Source organism: Melozone crissalis, unplaced genomic scaffold, assembly GCF_028551555.1.
Source record: "Melozone crissalis strain CALT ecotype California unplaced genomic scaffold, PUWL_Pcris_2 ptg000016l_1, whole genome shotgun sequence".
NCBI lineage: Eukaryota > Metazoa > Chordata > Aves > Passeriformes > Passerellidae > Melozone > Melozone crissalis.
The window spans coordinates 15185275-15210513 of NW_026535794.1; the positions used below are offsets into that span (position 1 = coordinate 15185275).

Sequence of the window (25239 nt, forward strand, 5' to 3'; positions counted from 1 at the left end):
CTAAATCAGCACTTTAGCACCAAAGCTCCAGAATAACCACTAAGAACTGCAGCTTTCCCACATACTAAATCCATGTTGTAAGAGCTGGCAAACAATTAAAGGAAAAAAAAAAAACCAAAAAAGGGAGATTTTTACTAAACAGTTTGAAAATCTGGGGTAACCTCTCTACAGTTTCCGGTGGAGGGCATGGCAAATGAGCTTGATAAAAATGTGAGATGGAGAAAACAGCATGAATTGCTGAATTGCACTCTGACACACACATGTGCATGCAAGCACAGACTCCCCCACAGCCCTCACTCCCTGCACCTAGGGCAGCACACATCCATTTATGGGAGCAGTGGGAGTCAGGACGGTGAGTCTGGGTGAGGTCAGCAGGAACTTCACAGGAAAGGCTGATTTTGGAGGTGCAGTTGTCCCAGCCTCTCAAACCTCATGAATAGTCTGTTTACCATTGCCAGAGAAGTTTCTTCAGTGTGCAACTTGAAAAAGAACTTTCAGCCTGGCAGTTTTAAACTGAATTCTGAAAGTCAGCTCTGTTCTGCCTATCACGTGTACTGTCACCAATGATAAATGTCAGAACTGAGAAATTTATGTTGATAAAGGAACTAAAAAAATGGTTAGATTCTTCCCTTCCAACATTATTTCTTCAAAGCTTTAAAGTAGAGATTCATAAAATATAATTTTGCAGAGATCTTTTAGACATGAATTTGAGTATAAGCATATTTCAAACTTGTTGAGTAAAAAGCTGTGTACAGTCATCTTTTTAAACAGAATTAGCCCTACAAAATACATTTGGATTTTACAGTCACTTTGTGTGTGTGTGGGTGTGTGTGTGTGTGGGGGTGTGTGTGTGTGTGTGTGTGTGTGTGTGTGTGTGTGTGTGTGTATAATGACTGTGAAAAACACACTTTACTTCAATAGTCACACCTCTGATGTTTGATGGTTTTTGATGCATGAATTGGACAAAAAGATCTAGCCAGGTGTAATTTTTCGGACAATATCCATGGGAGGCAAATTTCATTTATCTTAAACTGATTGTGACTTTAATTTTCACTGGCTAATAGAAGCATGAGAAACTTGGCTGGCTTGCTGCAAGAATTGAGAAACAAGAAGAAAGCAAGATGAGACCTCTGTTCAAGCAGGTTTTTAGGTCCTTCTCTAAGAAATCAAAAAGGTCTTCTCAAATATTACCGTCTTTTAAGCTTTAGATTTTAAATAAGCATACGAGAGATGGGGCTTTAACTGCTAAAATTAGGGGGTTTTTATTCCTTTGATACTTCCAAATTCAAATTCAAAAAACATATGAATGGACATATGAAAATTTAGATTTGTTTTTTTCTTGCAAGGACCCAATAAAATATCCTTAACAATAGTAGAGGAAAAAGTGTCAGAGAAGACTCCTTAAAGTCCATCAAAAGCCTTTTTTCTTACAGTCAGCTATATAAGACCAATGGACAGACTCTGATGTGCTTGGAACTACACAAAATATATGACTAATGTATTTTGATAGATATAATAGATAGATATAATTTTGATAGATAATACATGTCATATAGATTTCTGGTCATAAAATACATAGCTTGACATTTCCTATCATTCAACCTTTTTGTACTCTTCCTTCTCCAAGTTTGGGGTCTGAAGGACTGTAAATTAGCTATGACCTAACCCAAATTATATTAGAATGGCGGGGGGTTTTGGCACATAAAAGCACTTACATTAATAAAGCAAGGCTATCTATAGACCATACCAATGAGGAGCTGTGACTGGCACTTTACTATCAAGAATAGATCCAAAGATTGAGCATCCTTTAAAGTTTACAATGTAACTTGTGCTCCCTATAATTTTGTGTGCCATTTTAAAGTTGAGAAAAAAGGCAAGGCTGCATTTTGAAGAAATAAGCAAGGCTTTGGTTTCAAATGTAGACCTTTTATCTATAATTTTGCTGCTTCCAGGCAAGCTTATCAGGGTATGCTCCTTCAGAAGAAAAATGCTGCAGTGAAGAGAGGGAGAAAACAAAATTCAGATCCAGTAGGAGGAAAAAGAAGAGCAAATCCAAAATGGAGTCAAGGAAAAGTGTAGCATTCAGGTTAAACTGGTGTTACATAGTCAAGGCTGACTTTCATTTCACATTTCAGGTAAGGTTGTAGTAGCTGCTTCCTGTGAAATTGTAGTTTCCCCACCAGGTAAGTATGTAACAGAGTGATCATCTCAGTGGCATTTCTTGCCATTTCTGTATGAGACCTGAGGTGCAAAGCAATGATGTTCATAGCCACCAGTGGTTTGAAATCAGGTTGTTGTGAGACCACCACTCCTGTAAATACCAGATCTTTACTGGTGGATCAGCCAGGAACAATTTTGTGCTCTTTTGAACCCTTTGGATGCTAATTTTTGCAAAGCTTGTTCAGTGAATGATTTCTTTGTCTTTAAAAAGCTTGGAAATTTCTCTCTATTTCTATATATTGCTATATTATAGTACCAGCATGAATTTTGCTCTGCAGCACCCGAGCCAGCTCTTTTCTGGAGTACCTCAATAAACCACAGAGACTCTCATGATCACACTTGGTCCTGCCCCTCCCACTAACAAAGCCTATGGCAGCTGTAGGATGGTGTCCCTCTGACTGTGCCAACCTTCACTTGCTTGTTCCACATTTCTTTGCTCACAGTAGAAAATGAGGGATCATAAATCCCATTCCTGATGCTGACAGAGCTCCTGCAGAAATCACATGGCTCTTCTGTGTTCCCAAACTTCTTTTCTGCTTTTCCTCTTCTATCCCAACTACTTTTCTTGTTTCCTTCTGTAAATTCAAGACAGTCCTGCTCCTTGCCTTCAGCTCTGGCTCTCAGATCAAACAGACTGGAAAAGCAAAGGCTGTTAAACCCCCAGTGCCAAGACATGGAGTGAGATCATTTGTTCAGTGGTTCACTCACAAGCACAGACTGCAGTGGGCATGGGCTGGGGGGTTTAATTCCAGTACAAGATTCTGCAGGACTCTAAAGAATATGTTCATATGAGGTTTTTCCCCCAATGTCAGCCTTGGTTTTTGACAATCAAAATCAGAGCCCTACAAAAGTGTCCCCACCAAATTTCAGTCTTTAGGTTTCTCTTTTATAATTCTCACATGAAAGGATTCTAAGTTTTCCTTTTGTAACAATGGAAAACAAGGCTTTTTTTTTTTTTTTTTAAGAAATAAATTATCAATTTTTGCAAAACTATAAAAAACTTGCTTCAGGCAGGCACCCAGCAAGCTAAGATACAATCCAGTGGTGAGTTTAGTAAAGGTTATAAACAATGAAAAGCAAGTGAGAATAGAGATTTATGACAGGATGTTTCAGACAACATATGCTGGATGCTTTTAATGGTTAAGAATATAAACAAGGTCCAAAAGTGAGTTTCTTCTTCAAAGAGAATTGGAGTCAATGCTTTAGGTAGTGAGCAGACAGATTTTTTTGCATGAATTTGCACAAATTAGCTGAAATAAACATCTAAAATGTGACATTATTCCCAGAGCTTGCTTTTGCTTTTAATTAGTCTATCGCTATCAGCATATTAAATATGATTTTGTTGATTAGGAACAAATTAGAAGGTTTTCAGGTTTTATGCATTTCCAGCTAAAAAGTGAAATAAAACTGATTTTTTAATTAATTACATTTTTTCCCAAGAAGAAGTTACTGTGTATCAGCAGAAACACTCTCAACACAAATTTCATCCTTCTAGCTCACATCACATAAAATCCAAAACTTGACTTGGACAGGAGACACATTCCATATCATATTGTTGAAAAGAAACTTTAGTGTTTTGCAACCAGATAAGAGTTTAAAATGATCTAGTTGGACTCCAACAGATTCTCAGGCCATTGAACGTCATCCACTAACCTTCTAATCTCAATAAACCAGTCAGTGAGTTCCTCAAGCTGAGTTGATCAGACACAGTCTCTTGGTAAAGAGACTTAAAATATATTTATATTATTTAAAATATATTTGCACAAGCTGTTTGAACCATACCACTTTGTTAATTTTAATTACACTGTTCCAGTGTCAGACAATGTTGCTAGACTTCATAAGTCATCTTAATAGCCTTTATTTACAGAGTGTGCTACAAGCAACCAATAATTCTGTTTGAGGTACACTATATCTGGCAGATTAATTGCTCTTTTGTCCTGCAAATTGACTTGCAAATTTGGAATAAATTTGACCTGGAATGCACCTCAAATTCTCAGAAGTCATGTAATATATTTTCCCAGCACACTGCAAATTAAAATGAGAAGAGTACTTGTGTTTGCATTAGGCACACTGAATGTCAACAAGAACTGTCAACCAATGAATCTCAGAATGTAACACTTGAAAGGGCAGGAGGAAGCAGCTTTAATTTGCTTCTCTACAAACACCTGGTTTAAAGATTTATTCAAATATGTAAGGTTCTTTTAAAACCAAATCAAGATCACTTTTGCTCTGCTGGAACAATTTTGATGGTTAATTACATTATTATCCTGATATAGCTTCCCTGTAAGGCTTAAGTTTGCCAATTCCCTTTGCTTAACATGTTTTTATTGCTGGGAAAGACTGAAGGTCTAAAAGAGCCATAAGTCATAAGAGAATTTGTAGAGGTTTATTGCACAGTTCATAAATGGAAAGAAACATGGTTAGTGAACTAACAACACAAACTCCTTACATAAATTGCTTCAATAAAACACATTGGTCCTTACTAAGAAACTTTACCAAACTTATTGTCAGCTACATAGGGCATATTAGGCTTAAACACCAAACACAGAACAATTCACTTTTAATGACAACAGAGATATCCTTTTTTCTCATTATAATATATTACTTTTAAACAGTCTCTTATCCTCAGTGCCAAAAAATGTACACTACAGACATTACATAACAACATAGAAGACAGCAAATATATTCTCAATTGGCAAAGAAGACACATTCTGTTATTGCCACAAAATGGGAAACTTTCCAGCATGCTTGGTCTCTGCCATGTTCCCATGAGACCACATCTTTAAACACAAGTCCTCAAGGCTGCTCTTCTGACACGTCTTGGCGCCAGCAGAGATAACACAGTGCCCTCTTTGAGCACACGGCTTTGTTGTGTCAGCCTTTAAGTAGGTCATGCCAAGGAGCAGTTGCTATTTTGAACAACAGATCAGAGAAGAGAAACTTCATGCCTGAGTCGCTGTCAGGGATCTGAGAGCACACGTGTGGTTCAGCACAGCTCTTTCACCAAGGGCTCCCACAGCAGGGATGGGACACCATCCCAGCCACTTCTCCTGTGGGATTGCACAGAACCAGCAGCTTCAGAGTTCCTACTGCAGAGCTCACACATGCTGGCAATTTTTGTTTCAACATAGGTAAAATGAGTAATTATCTACTCATGCATCTGTGTTGTCTTTCTGGAGTGTCTGCTCTGTCAAACATCCAACAGGTAAGCAAGGCCAAGCCCCTATTTTCTTGACAATCATGTAATTATGAGGTTTCTTCTTTGACTGAGATGTTCTTACATTGGGCACTACACATCAGTAAATGCAGCTAAAGATACACCCCCTCTGCTTACGGATAACAAGAACCAGAGGTTTCTTCAACACATTAGGGTAAAGGATGTTTGGCAGGTGAAACATGTACTTCTGTGAGTAATAATCACAAAGTTGTTTATTATGCAGCTAATATTTCTTTTTCCTTATGTAGAAAGGTAAATTAATTGAAAAAGTAGTAAATAATTCACACTCCTTTCATAAAAGTAATACCTTCTGTCACAAGAAATCTTTGAGGATCCAAATCCTGCAGCTGCATGAGAGCATTGCTAGCCATAAACTTGTGAATAATCCCAGAAATTGATGAGATAGAAGTATTAATACATCTTGCTGCTTGAGATACAATTTAATAATTTCTAAAACAGCAACCAACTACAACAGGTTTTCTGACATGCAAAGCCTAGTAACAATTATATTTAAAACATTTGATTGAAAACTGTAGACAGATAACTGTGTATATCTCATACGCTAGATGTTGTGGACTAGCACTGCACCTTCTACAGACTGAGCCTGTATCTTGGCTTTTCCAGACAGCTATTTCCACATGTGCTCCAGCTATTTCCACATGTGCTCATAGGTGTGGACACATCATTGTTGCTGCCCTGCATAAGACAGAACAGTCCTGCTGCATTTTTAATCACAGAGGAAAAATAAACTTGTTGCAACATGAACTTGGTTTAGAAGATTTAGCTTACCTCATAAGATAAACTAGGCACAGAAATATTTTTTGCATTACTGTGTGAAAAGAACCTATAAGTACAACTAAATTATTAGGCCATTTTTCTGTCATGTGGAGCACTTTTGAAGTGTTTGCCTTGCACACCTATACTAAGTAAAAACACATCACTGAAATCTCTAAACTGAGAAGTCTTAAAAATAGGGGATGCCTGATTACAGATAGTCCCTGTTAGAATTCACAGTAGTTCCTCCCTTTTATATAATGAAAAATGAGTACTTTGTGGGAAGCATACTGCTCTTCTGAGTCATTCTAACTTAAGAGAAAGGCTCCCTATCATTTTTTTCTGGGTTTTTTTTATGAACTTCAGGCGTATTTGAAAAATTATCAGTACAAATCATGATTTCTGTCAGGAAACTGGCTGAACTCAGCCAAGCTGTGAGTTTGTACTTTGTTCCAATCTGAAAGTTCATGCCTGGATGTAAAAGGCACAGTTGTAAAAGTGTGAGACTCTTGGGGCTCTCTATCAGAATGGCTTACTTCATGTTTTTGTCTAGACACAGTCCCTAAGTTTTGGTCAACTAGATTTAGAGCCCCTGTAATAAATGTGTAAACAAAACTTGCTATAAATTAAGCTTTAGAAAACCTGCTGTCCAGATTTCTTTTTTGTTTTTCATTTGGGATGGAGAGGTGGTGACAGTCTCCATCCTGAAGGTGACACCATGAGCTGTGGGCTGTGTGTGCTCTGATCCCTCTCTCTGGGTTCCAGCTCCAGGACACACACAGGCAGCGAGGGCACACTGGTATCTCCCTGGCATCTGTGAGCACCTCAGGGATTTGGATTTTCCCCCTTTTAGACAGCAGAGAAAAAGAAATGCAAACAAACACACTAAAAATCCCAAATATCACAGGTTCCTATCTCAACCACCTGCTTTAAGCCTTTACCTCACACCTGGCCCCTCAGTTTTGCCACACACACAGTGCTGTCCTCAGCGCTGCCATGCCAGTGCTAGGGTAGATGTTTAAATGTAAGGTTCCCTCTACCCACCACACCACCAAGGCCACATTGAGCAAATGGATTGCCCTCATCACACAGCACACCCGTATTGGCAACCTTGGTGACACGGCCATGTCACCTGTCTGACACCAGGTACCAGCAGAGCTGAGGTGGCAGCGCAGATCAGTGCCGGACATGGCCATGTCACCTGTCTGACACCAGGTACCAGCAGAGCTGAGGTGGCAGTGCAGATCGGTGCCTGACACGGCCATGTCACCTCTCTGACACCAGGTACCAGCAGAGCTGAGGTGGCATTGCAGATCGGTGCTTGACATGGCCATGTCACCTGTCTGACATTAGGTATCAGTGGAGCTGAAGTGGCAGCGCGGTTTGGTGCCTGACATGGCCATGTCACCTGTCTGACACCAGGTGCCAGCGGAGCTGAGGTGGCAGTGCAGGTCGGTGCCTGACATGGCCATGTCACCTGTCTGACATCAGGTGCCAGCGGAGCTGAGGTGGCAGTGCAGGTCGGTGCCTGACATGGCCATGTCACCTGTCTGACATTAGGTATCAGTGGAGCTGAAGTGGCAGCGCGGTTTGGTGCCTGACATGGCCATGTCACCTGTCTGACATCAGGTGCCAGCGGAGCTGAGGTGGCAGTGCAGGTCGGTGCCTGACATGGCCATGTCACCTGTCTGACATCAGGTGCCAGCGGAGCTGAGGTGGCAGTGCAGGTCGGTGCCCAACACTCCTCACCAGGGTGGCCAGCAAGGCCTCACCTCTGCAGCCCTTGGCCGATAACCTGAGGGAGCTGGGGGTGTTTAACCGGGAGAAAAGGAGGCTCAGGGGTGATTTTTTCACTCTATAACCACCTGAAAGGAGCTGTAGCCAGGTGAGGTCATCCTCTGCTCCCAGGCAACCAGTGATAGGGCAAGTGGACTCAGCCTCAAGGTGGCCCAAGGGAGGTTCAGGTTGGACAGTAGAAAGAATTTCTTCACAGAAATGGTTGTTAGACATTGGAATGAGCTGCTCAGAGAGGCTGTGGCGGCTGTCCCTGGATGCATTTAAGGAAAGACTGGATGCGGCGTTTAATTGACATGAAGATGTTGTACTTGATGACCTCAGGGCTCTTGCAACCTGATTCTGTGATTCTGTGTGAATGATGCCAGGTTGCCCAGGAACGTGGTGGAGTCACCATCCCTGGAGGTGTTTAAGAGGCGTCTGGATCTGGCACTGGGTGGTGGTTTAGTGCTTTAGGGGCTCTGGGTGATATGGTTTAGTGCTTTAGGGGTCACAGGGGTAGTGCTGAGTTGGCGGTTGGACTTGATGATCTTAAGGGTCTCTTCCAACCTTGACGATTCCATGCGCCTATAATTCTATAATTCTATGAGTTTACGGTTCCATGAGTCCAGGCGCGTCGCGACAGGAGCGGCGGCCGCGGGCGGTGCCATGCCCGCCCCGCCCGCCTGAGGCAGCCCCGCCCCTGCCAGCGCCTCCGGCGGCCCCGCGGGCACCGCCCGCCCGCCTGAGGGCGGTGCCGCGCCTGCGCACAGGGCGGGGCGGGCGCTGCGGCGGGTGACGTCACCCGCCCGCCCCACCGGCGGGGCGGGGCGGGAGCTGCGGCCGCAGCCGCCATGGCCGGTGCCATGTTGGGGAGGAAGTGAGAGCGGGAGGCGGCGGTGGCGGCCAGGAAGGAGCCCTTCCCTTTTCCCTCCTGCCGGGGCGGGCGCGGGTTTCTCGGCCACGGCGGCTTGCGAGACCCCCGGCGCGGGCGGTGCGGCGGCGGCAGCTGGCGGCGGCGGAGCTGAGCGCCCCGGAGGCGGCGGTGGCCTAAGATGGCGGACCCGGCGGAGTGTAACATCAAAGTGATGTGTCGCTTCAGGCCCCTCAACGAGTCCGAAGTGGCCCGAGGCGACAAGTACATCGCTAAGTTCCAGGGCGAAGACACCGTCGTCATCGCGGTGAGGGGCCGCCCCGGGCGGGAGAGGCGGGAAGCGCCGCGGGGGAGGCAGGGCAGGCAGGGCGGGAGGGGGTGTCCGGGGCCGGCGGGGTCAGGCGCCGCGGGGATGGGCGCGCTCTGGGGCGGGAGGGCTCGGCAGCGCCCGCGGGCGGGGACGCCTCGGGAGGGGGAGCGGCCTCCTTGGAGACCGAGGCGAAGGGGAAAGGGGGCAGGGACGGCTGCGGGCGGGGTGGGCTGGTCTGGGCATGGAGGCGGTGGGGCTGAGGGGCGTGGGGCTGTGGGGACGGGGCGGTGGGGGCAGCTCGGGGGACCTGTGACAAAGGCTCCGGGCAAAGAGTGCCGAGTGCGGGGTGAAGCGAGTCCCGCAGTGTCCGCCGGGCCGTGTGTGTGACTGTGCAGGCACGCGTGGGAGCTGCCGCCCCATAGCTGTCTGCGGAGAGTTCTGGGGGGAAATGCGAACGACAGTGCAGGTTGCAGGGAATTAGTGCTCAAGATCTGTGCATCAGTCTTCAGCTGACAGCTTCTTTTTGTTGTTGTTGTTAAATCAGAATAAACACACCATTTGCCTTACTACATGTTCGTAAATGTATTTTAACTGGACTCTCCTTGAAAGTTATGAATCCCGTTAAAAACAATACGGATGTTGCAGGGGAAAAGATAATCCTTTCCTTTTTCTTCAGTGGATCATAGCTAGCTACAAAGTCGACCTGGAATATAAAAGTAAAGTACGGTGGTTTGTTGCCTGGTTTGGTTGGTGTTGTACAAACACACTTTAGCCCCAGTGTTTGTTTTGTTTTTGTTAACTCTTAAATTGTGTTTTGGTGTAAATATATTTAATGAGAGACTATTTCTTGCTGAAAGTAACTTACAGGCCAGTTATCTGTCTAAAAATTTGGGGGTTTGTTTTGTTTTTTTGAGGCTACCAATAATAGCTTTTTTGCACAATATCTGAAGTTGCAGCAGGCAATTTAATAAATTACTTTTTTGTAAGAGAAGTTACTAAATAGTAATGCTTTAGTCTGTTAATATTCAGCTGAATTTGTCAATAAAATATGGAATTCCATGAGTCTGGAATGACAAGAACAATAGCATGCTTGTGAAATGAGGTAATTTGGGCTCATTTCAGCTGGCAAGTTACTATCTTGGAGTACATCACTTCTTCCTGAGGTTGTACAGGTAAACTCAGAGTAAGGAACCAGTCCTGGAAAATAGAAAATTTAACTAGAGTGGATAATCTCACTTTCATCAGTCAATACCCATTCATTGTGACACTGCATAGTCTGTTTAAAATCCACAGTTTAGTGTGGAAACTTTCATGTGTTCTGACTTAAATTTTGTTTTGGTAGCTCTGGTATAAATGAAAGCTTATATTTTTTAAATACTCTTTAGGTGCACTTTGAAATTATCTGAAATGTAGATTGTGCTGAGGTGGTTCTGTATCTGAGTAGAACAATTTGATGGTGTGCTCCTGCAGGATCGTGTGGAGCTTTCTGCTCAGGATTGATGTTTAGTGTTGCCAACTGTACCTTGGTTATTTCACCTTGCTAAAAATCACAACAAATTTCCCATTTGTCCTGGATCCAACTGGGATGTCTGACTTGGGGAAAAATGCCCCTAGAATTATTAAATTGGCTAGCAGTGACAGTATTCCTGTCTTGTTTCACAAAATTTGAATAAAGGTTTGATACTCTGTGTCTTTGTAATGGTGGCTACAAGATTGGTATCCTCCAAATTATGACTTGAATCTATAAAGCTCTTGACAATAACTTGTGTTTGGTAGTTGTGTTTTTAATAACTTGACTGAGTTTTTACAAATTCAGGGCCCCTCTAACCTGAGCCTGTAGCCAGGCACCGCTTGTTTCTGTGTGCTGCAGAACTGCCCGAGGGAGGGTAACAGGAGCAGAGCTCATGGAACAGTGGCTGAAAGGCTTCCTCCGTAAGCTGTGTGTTTGCTTACCTCACTCTCTGCTTGCTGGCCTTGTTGCTGCCTGTTGAGCAGTAATTGAGCCACTTTTGGTTTTTTATAGCTGCTTCCCTCAGCTGCCTGAAGGACTGCACCTCCCGTGGGTGCCTGGCTGCGCCTGCAGCAGTGCAGGCTGTAGTAATAATAATAATAATAATAATAGTAATAAACAACTTGGGATGGGAGTTGCCTGTAATGGTCGATGGGAGGTGAGCACTGGGAGGCAATGGAAGCAGAGCTGATCCCAGGCTGCAGATTTGACTCCTCTGGAGGAGGCTGGCGAGGAAAATCAGTGACTATAACCAAACTCTCATCCTTCCTTGACTCCCCTGTCATCTCTGAGCTAGCTGTCTTCCCTTCTTTTCCAAGCTCCTCTGAAATTAATGTCATCCTTGTCTTTCTGGAAGAGTGAATCAGTTTGAGCTGTGTTAGATAAAACAATGGTTTTAACTGTAGCTGGTGTGGAACAGCAGTTTGAGCAGTTGGTGTTGGTCTGCTTTAAAGAGCAGACTCTGAAACAAAGTATTTTCTTTCCACAGGATGAAACTTTTTAACTAGTAAAGGGCTTTTAATTTTTTAATTGCAGGTTGCTTCTTTCTATCGTAATATTATATTATTTTTTCCTAATGGCTTTGCCTGTTAATTAAGTGTAGATATTTTGTTAAAACACATTATAGGATTACTCATTATATGACTTTTATGTTAAACATTAGAAATGTACCCTATGTGAAAATTGACAGCAATTTGCTAGTGGATTTCAGCCTTTTGAGTAAGATAGAACAGAGAGGAAGAGCAGTTTGATATGGGTTATCTCCTTTGTTTTATCAAATATAAAACTGCTTGCAGCTGAGTAGCTTTATAGTTCTGCATAATGTATCTATAGATCTTCTTTAAAAACCTTTCTATATCTAGTCTTGTTCATCTTAAAACTACCCACAAGATACATTGCTGAGTGCAGTGACTCTCTGGGGTTTGGAGCTGAACCCTGAAGCAAAGGCAGCACTACCCAGTGGCTGCAGTGCTGGGGCCTGGTGGGTGTGCACAGGAATGGGCAGTGTGCCTCATTGGCAAATGGTTTTTAGTAACAGTCGTTGTCCACTCCTTATTTGTATGGCTTTCAGGAAAGAATCATGGCTATTTGTCTGTATTTTTGTATTTGTTTAAGATGTGATCCTGGAAAGAGCTTGAGACATTTGGCTTTCTTTCTCATTATCTTTTAAACTAGTGTTGGATTGTAAATGAGACAAGACTAGGTTAGAAAGTTGTTAGAATCAGGTAACGAAGGTCACTTCTACTACTGCAGCTTTTAGTAATAGGTTTTTCAAAAGAAAAATGCTGAAGACTGTACTGGACTGTATAAATGCAAGAAATGAAATGCATTCTTTAGAGTAACTTTATTATTATTATTACTTGCTAATGCGAAAAGAAAGCACTGTTTAATTAGAGACAAAAAAGGCATCATGTCTACAGTGATACTATAAATATGAATCAGGAATTGTAATCTGCAGCTGAAATAATACTGTTATTCCAGTGTTATCCTCTATTTCTTTTCCTTACTTCATTCCATTAAATGTTGGGTAACAAAGGTGCTTTTCAGGTGACAGTGGTGTGATGATTTAACAGAAAGGAAATATTCTGGTTTGCAGGAGTCTGCAAAGGCAAAGCTCTTCTCCCTGGCTGCAGTGCCAGTTGTGCAGAAACACCTTGCTCATATTTGCTGGGTTTTATTGTCCTGAAATTCAGTGACCGTTTTTATAAACAGCAGTACTTGCTTTTCTCTTTAGAAGAACCTTTCTACTTAAGTTAAAAGTTTGGCTGAAACATTTATTCAACAATTATTCTGTTTCCATTCTGGAAATTGAGTTTCTAGTCAGTGTATTAAATCACATATTTTAGTAATTGTATAGCAAGCAATAACTGCTGTAATAGTTAATACTTGAATTGCAGTACTTCCACAGAAATAAGAAAAAGGGGACAAAAAGCTGAGATTCACTGACTGTTCTGTATCATCTGCACTTTTGTGTGCATGGGGCTAAGACAAGAAGAAAATCCTCTTTCTTTATCCTGAAATTAAAATGCTAATTTGTAGCTGTGCCTTTTCACCCATTGGCAATGTTGGACTGGATTAGGTGTGTCAAAGCAGCAATACCTTAGCTTAGTAATAGGAAGAAGTGAGTCAGGTATCTGACATCATACTTTCCAGAAACTATTCCATTTGGGATAAATCTTTTAGCATATTTAGTGCTGATGGGAAGAACATTCTTTAGTACAGATGCAGCTCTTAAAGGCAAAGTAAGCCCATTATGTGCCCCTTTAACCTTTCACCAGGAATAGGCTGAGCGTGGGTAGGTGTTGTAGCACTGCTCTAACTGCCCATTCTAGCAAGAAACATCCAAGAGCTTCTGCATGTGTTGTGGTAGAAAAACGTGCTACTGCTTTTTCAAGTGCATTTTTTACTGCTGACTTTGCTTCAGATATCAGTGTATGAGAAGTAAGATAAACTCAGGTGATCTTAAGAATAACCAATTCTGTACTTTATGGAAAGTTGCAATAGTAATAAGGGGTTTTATAAATTACATCTATGGAGATAACCTTTAGTATTTCTCAGACTTTGGATGTAAATTTGCAGTGTAGTTGTGATTGCAGATTTTTGTGTAGTCCTCATTGGATATATTGACAAAAAACTTCTCCACAGAAACTCACATGTACTCCAGATTTTGTATAATTTAGATTGCTTGAGCATCTTTTTATATAATGGGTAACTAGTCTTTAAGTTAGCTATGGGACTGTACTTCAGCATCATCCCTTTATTAAGATTCAGTTTAGCTACTGCTGAATCATGTTGGCAGCTGCACCTTTGTGAGGGCTGTGAGAGCACTTGGGAAGTTTTGCTGTGAGACCACATCCCTTCGAGTGCAAGGCAACTGTGGGAGCTGCAGTTGTCTTGTGGTTGACTACAGACAAAAGAAATGCTAGGCAAGGAACTAAAAGATTCTGAGAGAGGAAGTTAGAAGTTCTGCTTGTTTGCTTGGTATTTTATCTCTTGCTTATAAGGCCTTATGTATTAAATTTTTAACATTTGAGCAGCAATTTCTAAAAATTTCTAGAGTGTGTCAAAGCAGCCTCCTACTGTGTTAGTGACACTGCTACTACCCCTGTCAGGGACACAATGCTGCTTGGGCCTTTTGTGTCTCCAGTTCATCATTAGATCTGATTGTTTACTGCTTGGGGAAGAAAAGGCATCTGGTGCAGAAAAAATATCTGACACTTTAATCTTTCTTGATTAATCTCTTAAAGGTAATGAGGAGACATTCTGGGCCATGGTAATCCGTGTAATGCTGTTTTAGCTTTGTTTACTGCAGAAAGTAGACTGTAAAGAGAAGTGATAAGACATTGTAGATGTCAAAGATGTGAAACCATACTGAGTGGGAGTAATTTGCATTCTTAAAACATAATTATCCTGGAACCTGCTTGTCTAAACTTCCTTGATTAGATAGTGACTCAGTGATGATGGAGCAGGGACCTGCCACTAATATGGATTTTCATAGGTGTGATAAAAATGAGGACATGTGAGCAAATATTCCACTCTCCACGTGCAAAGGATGGAGAAGTGACAAGTGACAACAGGACCCCTTGTGAGGATTCTCTTGGCCAAAATTACTGAGTTTTGTATATTGGTAGCAATTGGTAACTTGAGGGAAATCGATATTGGGCTTGTGCTTAGCAGCTTTCACTGTATAAATAAACAAGATCAATTAAAGGCAGTAGTGCCCAAGTGAAGGCCTTGCAGCTTGATTTTCTGTTCCACAATGGAATTATTTCAGTGGATATAAATATGCACTGGAGCACGAAACAGCTGATTAATGTTTTGTGGTGTAGCTGACTTGCAGTGTGTAGTGTAGCTGATATCTGTGAAATTGGAGGCTTGTTGAAACTACAGCTGCTAGTGAGAAAGATGGTGTTATCTTTTCTACAGGATCTTTCTTTTTGTGTAATGTGCTCTCAGTCTTCATTTTCTTACCTCAGGGTTACTTGTTGTCTCCCTCCTGGTGTGTCTAACAGCCTCAGTTCTGCCTGTAGAACACAGGGATTTGAGGTGTCTTTGAAGCTGAAATGAGTAATGGAGGAGGGTGGTGTTTTCCCTGCTGTGAAACAAGTGTTCTGGCAAACTTCAGCCCCTTAGGGACAGTTCTGCCTACTGAACCTTGTGGTTTCTTGAACATGTTTATTCAGTGAACTCTGTAATTATTTTTCCAAGAGAGCACTCATCCACCTGATTTCAAGGCCTCAGATAAATATGTTTAGTCTGAAAAAGCTTTGTTTGGTATGGTGCTAGATATTATTAGAAGACAAATGGAAGGCCAGGCCAGGAAAGGCAAATGTGGGTGGATAAAAGATGGAAGCTATACTTGTTTCTTTGCCAGAGAGGCAACTCCAGAATATCCTTGTGGGAGGATAATAATGAATTAAATTTAGGCAGAATGGAACACTTAACAGTTGTAGGGAGTTTAACAGTGTTAACTGACCTAGGTTTTTTGTAAACTTTGCCCACCTGCTTGGCTTCCTACAAAATCAAACTCTGAAAGAGCTACAAGAAATTTGAACTTTGTAAGATGAGTGTAATCATTTCTATCCTAGTAGATTGTCAGCTGCTTAGAACTGTTATAAGAATCTCATCTCTAAAACAAAGCAATAACCAGCATTCCTCTCAAAATTGTCAGATCTTCCTCATGTAGTCTTTTCCAAAATGAGTCTTGTGGAAGGTTTCCTTCCCCAGTATCACCTTTTATTCTGCTTGGGGAGCTTTATTTTAAGGATGTCTTACATGGCACAATAGTTTATGTTGAATGTTTCTTTTTGGTTTGGTTTTTTCCAAGAAACACTACCAAGACTCTATGTCATGGGGTATGTTTTTAATAATTGTAGTTTACCAGAGTGAACCTACTGCCAGGGTAGGGGAGAATAAGGGATTCTTAGATATACAGATCAGGCGTTGGCTTTCCTGGTAAATCAAGTAACTTGAGGTCATGTGCAGAGCAGCTTTGCAGAACTATGTAGATAACACTCTGAAACCAAATATGTTTAATTGAAGGCCTTCCTTGTAAGCAAGCATGTGAAGATTTAGGCAGCACTATTTAAGCTGATTTCCACACAACAGTCTTCAAGTGCTTTAAATAGAAGATTGGGCTGAGACAGTGTAGAGTACTTCTAAACTATTAACAAACACCTTCCATTCCACTTCCAGCAGTTTTTGATAACTCTTCTGTTTTGGTTTGTTTTTTTTACAGTCCAAGCCATATATATTTGACCGTGTATTCCAGTCAAACACATCACAAGAACAAGTGTACAATGACTGTGCTAAAAAGATTGTCAAAGGTAAGGTGGAAGAGCAAATATACCACAAGAAAATCTCATATTCCTGTGGGTTTCACTGTTGAAAACTAATACTTCTATTGCTGCTTTTTATCTTTGGAATGTTTAATAAGTGCCAGCATGGATTGTAGCACCATACAGTCATCCTGTAGTTGAGCTAATAAATTATGTCAGTGCTGTAATTAAACCTGATATTGCAGTTGATTGCAACATTTGGTAACGTTACCTGTTATGTTTTAGGGGTGTTTTTGCAGTTCTCTGCAATGATCGTTTAAAACAATTTGTCAGAAATTAAACATAATAACTATTCATAATAAGTTTGAGATGTGTCATCTACCCTCCCCATGCCCCCCAAATTTACTGGTGAGAAACATCATCCAGAAGTTCATCTAGAGAAATGCAAGAGGAAATGAAAATTGTGAAATATGAGTTATTGCTGTGCATGCTAGGGTGTGCAATTTCTCCAAACCTGAATTCTCAGATTTGGCCTAGTACCTTCAGAAAATCAAGTCTTGTCACAAAGAAGGATATGCCACAGTAAGTTTTTGTAGTAAGCAATTAGCTAGTTCCCTGAAAATAAAATTGATTCATTTCTTGAGGGCATCAATAAGTTCTAATTGACCCAACTTTCAAAACAGCTTTACAGAGCCTTGTCAGAAATCCCTGAAATACCAATTATTAGTTAATACCAACAGAATATTGGGTGAACATGCTGTGTTTTTCATCATTAGAAAAGTAAATTGCTGTGGGAAATGCATGCTGCTGCAAGTATTTAACCCTTTAATGAGTTAAATAATAATCAGGCTCAGATCAGGAGGCTGCTCATTGAATTTAGCTGAGAGTTGTAATGCTGCCCCTTTTATGCTCATGTAAGACTCTGAGCTCTGTGTGGCATTTCTCACCTGTGCTGCATCAAGTGGCAAAGGAGCTGTAGTGGTGAGACAAATGGATTTACAGGTATGGTGGAGTGGCAAAGCCCTCCCCATCTGGAGTATCTCCTCGTGCTTGTTTTTGGAAAATCAAAGTTTGCTTGCAGGATGTGATTCTAGAGTAACTTACACATAAACAGGCCGGGTCACCAGCCCCTCACCCCTCAATCTAAACTTTCCTTGATTCATTCGTAATTTGAAATAGAAACTTATGGCCTAACAGTAAGATGTTTGACACTTAGAGTGTTGCCCATTCTCATCACAATTGGACAATTAAACTTTCTTGTAGGCAGAAAATACGATGATGTTCTCCTGTTTGGTTTCTTCTGAGGTACCAAAGACCATCTGTTCAGCCTGGCAATTGCATTGATTTCCTTTTTGTTCCTAAATGTGAGGTCCTGATTTTTCTGGTTGAAGAAACGGGAACTTCTAAGGCACCGTCAGTGTTGGCAAAATGCATTCAAAGATTTAGGGAGGAACACCTCCCTCCCCCTAACTCTAGCACAAGGTTCCCAGACACTGAGTGATTTAACTTACTGGGTATTTTAGGACCTGCTTGCTTTAATTCTATTTAATTCAACTTATCTTTAGAAGAAGGAAATGAACACTAATGAAAATACTCTTTCCCTTTAGATGTACTTGAGGGATACAATGGTACAATATTTGCGTATGGGCAAACATCATCTGGAAAGACACACACTATGGAAGTAAGAATGTTAAAATAATTTTCTCTTACTGTCCCTGTCATGTCCTTTCATCCCAATAGTCTTTGCTTTGTAGAAATAAGATGTCAGCTTGTTTTCTTCTTGCAATATTTTGATACCCCCTTATTTTTTTAGGACTGAGAATGGCAGTGTGGGGGTTTTTTTCACACTCAGTAGCAGGATGAGAAACACGGGAATAATATCAATAGCATCATTTCAGTTGTAGTTTGGGAGAGTTCTGAAGCTGTTCTTTTCACTTTTGGGGAACTGGGAGGCTCACTTTACTTCATGAAGTGAGTGCATTATACCTGTCAGTATTTTGTCTGTTAAAGTGAACCAGATGTTTTGTGTCTGAGTACTGTTTGTAATGCTGGATTGAGTATGAATTTTTTGTTACATTCTTTTTCTGTTAAGGGGAAGCTTCATGACCCAGATGGAATGGGCATTATTCCAAGAATAGTGCAAGATATTTTTAATTATATTTACTCCATGGATGAGAATCTTGAGTTTCATATTAAGGTAAACTTTTCTTCATTTTCGTGAATGGATATTCTGTATCTGTTTCAAATGCCTGTAACCTGGAAACCTGATAACCTGGGTTATTACTGATGTAACTGATTTTTCCTAAAGAAGAATTATGTTAAAACTTTCATATTGTTCCCTTCAATATTGATGGAAACAATGCTGATAACCTGTGGCAGTGCTGATAGTGATTGAAACTTCTGATCAAAACAGTTTCTTCCTAAAGATACATTTTAATTCAGCCTGAAGAACTTGAGCTGGATGTAGTGTTATGTGGAAGGTCATAGTAATCATGCTGAATCCTTGTGATCAAGATGCAAAGCATTTTTGCCTTCTGATGTATCCCTTTTCCTCTTCTTACTTCTAGGTGTCATATTTTGAAATATACTTGGATAAAATAAGGGACCTTTTGGATGGTAAGAGTTTTATTTGTATTGAACATATAAAATAAATTATTCTGTAGGGACATATTAAAAAACCCCTTATGTTATTTAGGTATTCATTATACTGATAACTTTGCATGATAAGGGTATATCATAATGGGAAAGCATGGAGCTCATCTATATATTGCTAAAGCTGCAGTGGTGGTGCTTTCTTGTATGTTAAGTTTTTGTCAGGTGTTGCTGAGAGGTAACATTTCTGACTTGGGCATGCATTGTATGCAGTGCTCTCATTCAGTTTTGCCTTAGCTTTGGAATGTTTTCTCTTCCAGTTTCAAAGACCAATCTTTCTGTTCATGAGGACAAAAATAGAGTTCCCTATGTAAAGGTGAGCATCAGTCAATGTATTTTCATCTTGCACTCCTCTCTGTGCACATTTATTTGTGCCTTGTTTATGTGGTGTTATTTTTCACAATCCCCCATTTTTCCCCAAGGGGTGCACAGAGCGGTTTGTTTGTAGTCCAGAGGAAGTTATGGATACTATAGATGAAGGAAAATCCAATCGACATGTAGCAGTTACAAGTAAGTATCATCTTCTGTTTCCTTCTAGTCATTTATCTGTTTGCTTCTGGTATAGGGGAGGCACAGATAGTGAGCTAAATAATTCTGGTGTGTGAAAGGGTCTGGCATAAGCAGTTTCAGGATGTGTTTCATAAACAAGTATTTCAGTTCATTTCTGGTTAGATCATGTTGTTAGACTGGGACTGAGAGGAGAAAGTCATCAGTGAGGAACTGTGCATCACTGGAGAAAAAGTGTAGTTCTACTTTAGGAATAATGCAAAATCCCAGTTTGTGGAATTTGTTTCACTTAACCTAGAAATCTGTAAGTGTGGCTCATCCACAGTTTGATTATTCTGTTTCATATTCCAAGAGCAGCTGATCAGAATTCAGACCTGTTGCAGATTTAAACAGCATCCCAAGATTTTTGGCTGTAGCATGCAATTGAGTTGCAAGGAGCCATGTCATAGGTCTCCAAATTCCCACAAAAAGCAGGATTTGGAAATGACAGAGGGGTTAGAGAAGACAAGGGAAGATGTAGGTGCATGCAAAGTAAGACTTGAGCTCTTAGCAGCTGAGGTGACTGTCTGAAGTTTCAGAGCCAATTTCAGGATGTTTCACAATCTTCTTGTGTTTAGTTCTTTATTCGGGAAGAGATTATACAGTCATTAGGAAAATATAAGCATTTTCTTCTCATTTCTTAGGTTAAGGATCAAAATCAAAAATTATATTTTCCTTTTAAGGAGAGTTTCAGTCTTGTGGTTTTGCTTCATTGCTCCTAAGTAAAAAGGTTCAAGTGGGGACTGCACTAAGAAAATTTGAATAGAATATTATTTTGTGTTCTGTGCTTCTTTAGCATCAGTAAGCTGGTACTTTTAGAACTGTGAGAGATTTATACTTAAAAGGAAGAAGAAATGGCCAGATGTTCTCATTCAGGTTAAATTTTGTTACTGGATTAGAATAATACTTTAAATTCAACACGTCTTGCTTTCTCTTAATGTTTCACAGCAGAGGAGGCAGCACAAGACAGGAATGAAAGGCTGTGGCCAGTTAAATTTTCAAAGAGGGATAAAATGGGGTACACTGGAAGTCTTCAAAAGACTCTCTTATCAAGAACTAAATATACTTTCTGTTCTAATAAAGTAAATTAATGTATGAAATCCATGGTTGACAAGCTAGCAAACCTGATGAGTGAACTTATGTGATATTAATAGGAGCCCAAGGGAAAACTGGATCTTTCTTACCCAATTAGATGATACCATTGGTTTTGCTGCCTCTAGGTGTGCTGTCATTGAGAGATTACACTATACAGCTTCATTAGCTTTGGATCTCTTGCTGCACTGTGGGGAGGTGTTGTTTTAAGTGAGACTGATTGTACAAATCTTTTTGATGTGTTTATTTTGAATTATAGATATGAATGAGCACAGCTCCCGAAGTCATAGTATTTTTCTTATTAATGTAAAACAAGAGAATACTCAAACAGAACAGAAACTAAGTGGAAAACTTTACCTTGTGGACTTGGCAGGTAGTGAGAAGGTAATTATAAATTTCTCTTTCTGCTCTGAAACTGTGTTTTTTCTTTACAGTCAAGTATTTTACATGGTTCAGTTGTCATCTCTAAGGTGTGTCAGTTTTGATGTTGAAATATGGTTTCTGAATCCTAGGCTGGCTTGGCTGTTAGATGCTTTGAGCTGATCCACATTTCTGCAAGTGAGGATTTGTAAATCTGGACTAGGGTGGGGAAAGAGGGTAAAGTTCAGTTTCAGTATCTGAGATGTGTGGGTTAGCCAGGTACAGGAATCAAGTTTTATGGTTGTGGAATATCTGGATTTTCTTATGTAGTGATACCAAGTTTCTTAATCTGAAAATTTGATTAACATTGGTTGACTGCTTGCTTTCCTTTATCAGTAGCTTAAAGCAGAGAAGGAAATACATACTGTAATTATTCTTCTGAAAGCTGGATTTCTAAAATGCTTTTCATCTTTGCTTCTGGGTTTATCCCTGTCTTTACCTCCAGGCTTGCTGTTGTTTTTCCTTACATCATTGTTCTATGACCTTATTGTTGTCTCTGATCCTATATTTTTTCTGAAATGTGTTTCTTTAGTCAGAGTCTTTTTTTCATTTAAAGAAGAGAGCTGGGTTGCAGATCTCTTTCTCTGTAGTTCCTTTCAGTGTTTGTTTCAAACTTTACATTGGTGCATTTCCCTAGTCCCTTTGAAATGCATGCAGTTTTCTAATGGCTTGTATTGGTTTATACACAGGAAAGTAGAATTGTTTAATTGTAGTCATGGTCACAGCTGGGTGGAAATAGTTAAAGGGAATGTTATGGAACTGTAAGTCAAATTCAGCCCTTGAGGCAAAAGAGGCAAGGTGTATAGAATGGCATCAGGTCAGATTTTTTTCATGTTTCTGCTACCTACTTAAGCTCCTAGAGCACTCATATAGGTCAGATTCTGCCTCTAAAATCTGTTCTCACAGATTTCTGCTTGTGAAGATTTTCTGTTCTGTTTTCTAGGGGTAGTAGTGGTATGTGGTTTGGGTTTTATGCTTTGTTTTGTTAGGGTTTTTAAGGGGAGAGGTAGTTTGGTTTTAAGGATGATCTCTGGACAAACTATTCATAATGCTTATTTACTCTTATGGAATCAATCTTTTTTACAGACTTCAGAAAACTTTTGAAGTTGTTAATGTGACAGAAGTTACTAAATATACATTTATGTTTTACAAAAAGGTATACCTTGCAGGGAGAATATTCACTTCAGTTAAAAACATGAGAAATGTCTTCAGACACTGAGTTTTGGATGAGAAATTGATAATGAATTGGGGAAAGTCTGACTAAGAGTTGGCTTATGTGTACCTCATAAAGCCAGGGAGACTGACTTATAAGTGGGGAAATTATATAAGTTTTCTCTTAAATTTTGGAGGTATGTTTTGAAGATGCATTTAGTAATGTCCTGAAATATTGTATAGGTTAGTAAAACTGGAGCAGAAGGTGCTGTGCTGGATGAGGCCAAGAACATCAACAAGTCTTTGTCTGCTCTTGGAAATGTCATCTCAGCCCTGGCTGAAAGCAGTGTAAGTGTTCTCTTTTGTCTTTTTTTACTTAAAGGCTAAAAGCTTGTATCTCTGAACATACTGTGCAGAAATTCCCACCAGTCTCAGTGATATGAGCCAGTGCATTGCAGGTGGCCATTACTCTTGTACTGTATTAACAGTAAAGATTAATAAGTTACATTTAATGCTGAGGGACCTGAGCATCATACTGAAAATTTCCTTGTGCTCTAATAGTTATCAACATAGAAATACAATTTTGTCATCCCATGCATCTTCAGTTTTATGATTAATGAATTAAAGTAGAATTTAATGTCTTTCTAATGAGGTCATACCTAGCAAGAGTGTAGTTCATATTTCAGCAAATTAAATGTGTCTGAAAACCCATGACTGATCATTTAACCTCTTCCTTGGTAGACATATGTTCCATATCGTGATAGCAAAATGACCAGAATCCTTCAAGATTCACTAGGGGGTAATTGCAGAACCACTATTGTTATTTGCTGTTCTCCATCTTCTTACAATGAATCTGAAACTAAATCTACTCTTCTGTTTGGCCAAAGGTGAGTATGTGACTTAATAGGAATAAATGCACAATGAGAAATAAGTAAGTTGCTCTATTAAGATTGCTGAACCAAGTTAATTAGAATGTTTACTTTATTTCTATAATTCTTCAGTGTATATGTGCCTAAGTGTTGTGATCTGTCTTGTCTCTAATATATATAAATCCTGAACCCAGCCAGGATCATGAAGACTGTATTATCAGGAGCATATAATTTGGTTCAAATTGTGGTTTAATGTATAATCTTGAAGGGCTAGAAGTACTTCCCTGTCCCCTGCCCTTCCTCAAGTAGGTAGGAAGGAGCTCTTCCCTTGTGAGTTGAAACCTTTATTTGCCAGGAGAGCCTGTTCTCTGGTCTGTATCTAACACTCCAGTAAACTTTGAAATGATTCTTGTGAATTCCTGTGTCATTTCTAACTGAATTTATACATACTCATTCCAATTAAGTACTTCGTTAGGTACTTTTTCTTTGCCATTGTATTATTGTTGCTGCCTTGTTATACTCCAGTTCCTGACCACTAGATTGCATCACACTGTTTAGTGGAGCACATTCCAAATCCAGTCAGTGCTTTGCTAGTCCATCTGGTCTTTGATGTTAGTGCACCTCTGCCACTTCAGTCCAACAAGGTAGTTTCCTGCTGGTCTTCTCTGAGAAGTTTTGTATTACGGAAAATAGAAATCTGGCAGAATGTGAATAGTTAGTGAGTGTGGAGTAATGGCTGCATTCTGCAGCACTGGAGGTTTTGGGTTTCATTTTAGAAGGTAGGAGGTCTTTTCCTTTTATCATTTAGTGAATGAGCTACTGGAAAGTGTCTTCCAGCTGCAGCTATGTAGTTTCACTAACTTGTGCTCTTGGTGTTTTCAGGAATTAACAGAGTGCATTCCTGTCTCAGCCACTACAGTTAGTCCAGTGCAATGATTCAACTTCCTAGGGATATCAAATTTATGCTGAAGCCCTCAGCTGTAGTAACTGAAGGCTATGTAATAATGATATAATATAGTAGAAAAGCATAGCTCTCTTAGTAGTAATGTGTCCCTAAGATTTTGCTTTTGGTTGAAATGAGGTGTTTATTAGACAAGCCAGATGGCTTGCATGCTAGAGGTGTCCTCTCCATGGGACAGTGTTTGCTAGATGAGGAATACTGTTGTTCAAAACTGTGTACATCTGTCCTGACCTCAGTTCTTTCAGATGAATGTATGCAGCTTAATTTTTCCAACTCAGTCAGCTTGAGATTTCTCAGCTTTCCAAAAGTTGTGTTTCTCTGTCCTTTGACAGTTGTATCAATCCAAATGAAAGAATAGTAATTTGACAGGGACTAGAAATAAGGTTTTGGAAGAGATGGGAATGTTTATATTTTCACTAGTGATATGTGAACATGTTATTTAGTAACCTTTAATTTCTTTCTTTAAAAACGAAGTTTCAGAGCTTTTTGCTTTCTCTGTTTAGAGCAAAGACCATTAAGAACACAGTCTGTGTCAATGTGGAGCTCACTGCAGAACAGTGGAAGAAAAAGTATGAGAAGGAAAAAGAGAAAAACAAGACTCTGCGTAACACCATACAGTGGCTGGAAAATGAGCTCAACCGATGGAGGAACGGTGAGAAGCAGGTTTATTATTACTCTGCAAACTTTAGACAGGACAACACACACTGAGTTAGTCTTCAGGCTACCAGAAATAGCTGAGAGCACTATGCAAGGCAGTGATAAGGATGTTAGAGCTATAGGAGTAAGTCAGCTTTGGAGCATTATATTTTTCACTTCATTGCAACTGAAATAACTTCAATAATCATGTTATGACAAAAATGTCTGAAAGTGTATTCCTGTTAGACTGTTCAACACTTAGTTTTCTAGCAGGACTAGAGTTACTTACATTGTAAAAAGAAAAATTTGGGGGACACAAAAACTGATATTATTTGTAAGTGCAGAAACTAAGTGAAATGTTTCCTTTGTTTTGGTTTTCTGATTCAAAACAATACTACAAGATCTTGCCCTCATTTAACACTCAAACATGTGAATAGGCAAAAAACCCATCCAAAC

At 40.3% G+C, this 25239-nt stretch overlaps 1 protein-coding gene across 1 annotated transcript in view; it reads left to right on the forward strand.

The window, feature by feature from the left end:
- The first annotated feature begins 8823 nt into the window (after positions 1 to 8823).
- The window catches only part of KIF5B (kinesin family member 5B), a 31739-nt gene continuing 15323 nt past the window's right edge, over positions 8824 to 25239 (forward strand). Inside the window, exons 1-11 of the mRNA XM_054274017.1 lie at positions 8824 to 9165; positions 16416 to 16503; positions 18063 to 18136; positions 18548 to 18652; positions 19023 to 19071; positions 19368 to 19423; positions 19530 to 19617; positions 21005 to 21129; positions 22561 to 22665; positions 23059 to 23204; positions 24651 to 24799. Coding sequence (XP_054129992.1) covers positions 9040 to 9165; positions 16416 to 16503; positions 18063 to 18136; positions 18548 to 18652; positions 19023 to 19071; positions 19368 to 19423; positions 19530 to 19617; positions 21005 to 21129; positions 22561 to 22665; positions 23059 to 23204; positions 24651 to 24799 — 1111 coding nt within the window. The 5' untranslated portion in view covers positions 8824 to 9039. The remainder of the gene's footprint in view (positions 9166 to 16415; positions 16504 to 18062; positions 18137 to 18547; positions 18653 to 19022; positions 19072 to 19367; positions 19424 to 19529; positions 19618 to 21004; positions 21130 to 22560; positions 22666 to 23058; positions 23205 to 24650; positions 24800 to 25239) is intronic.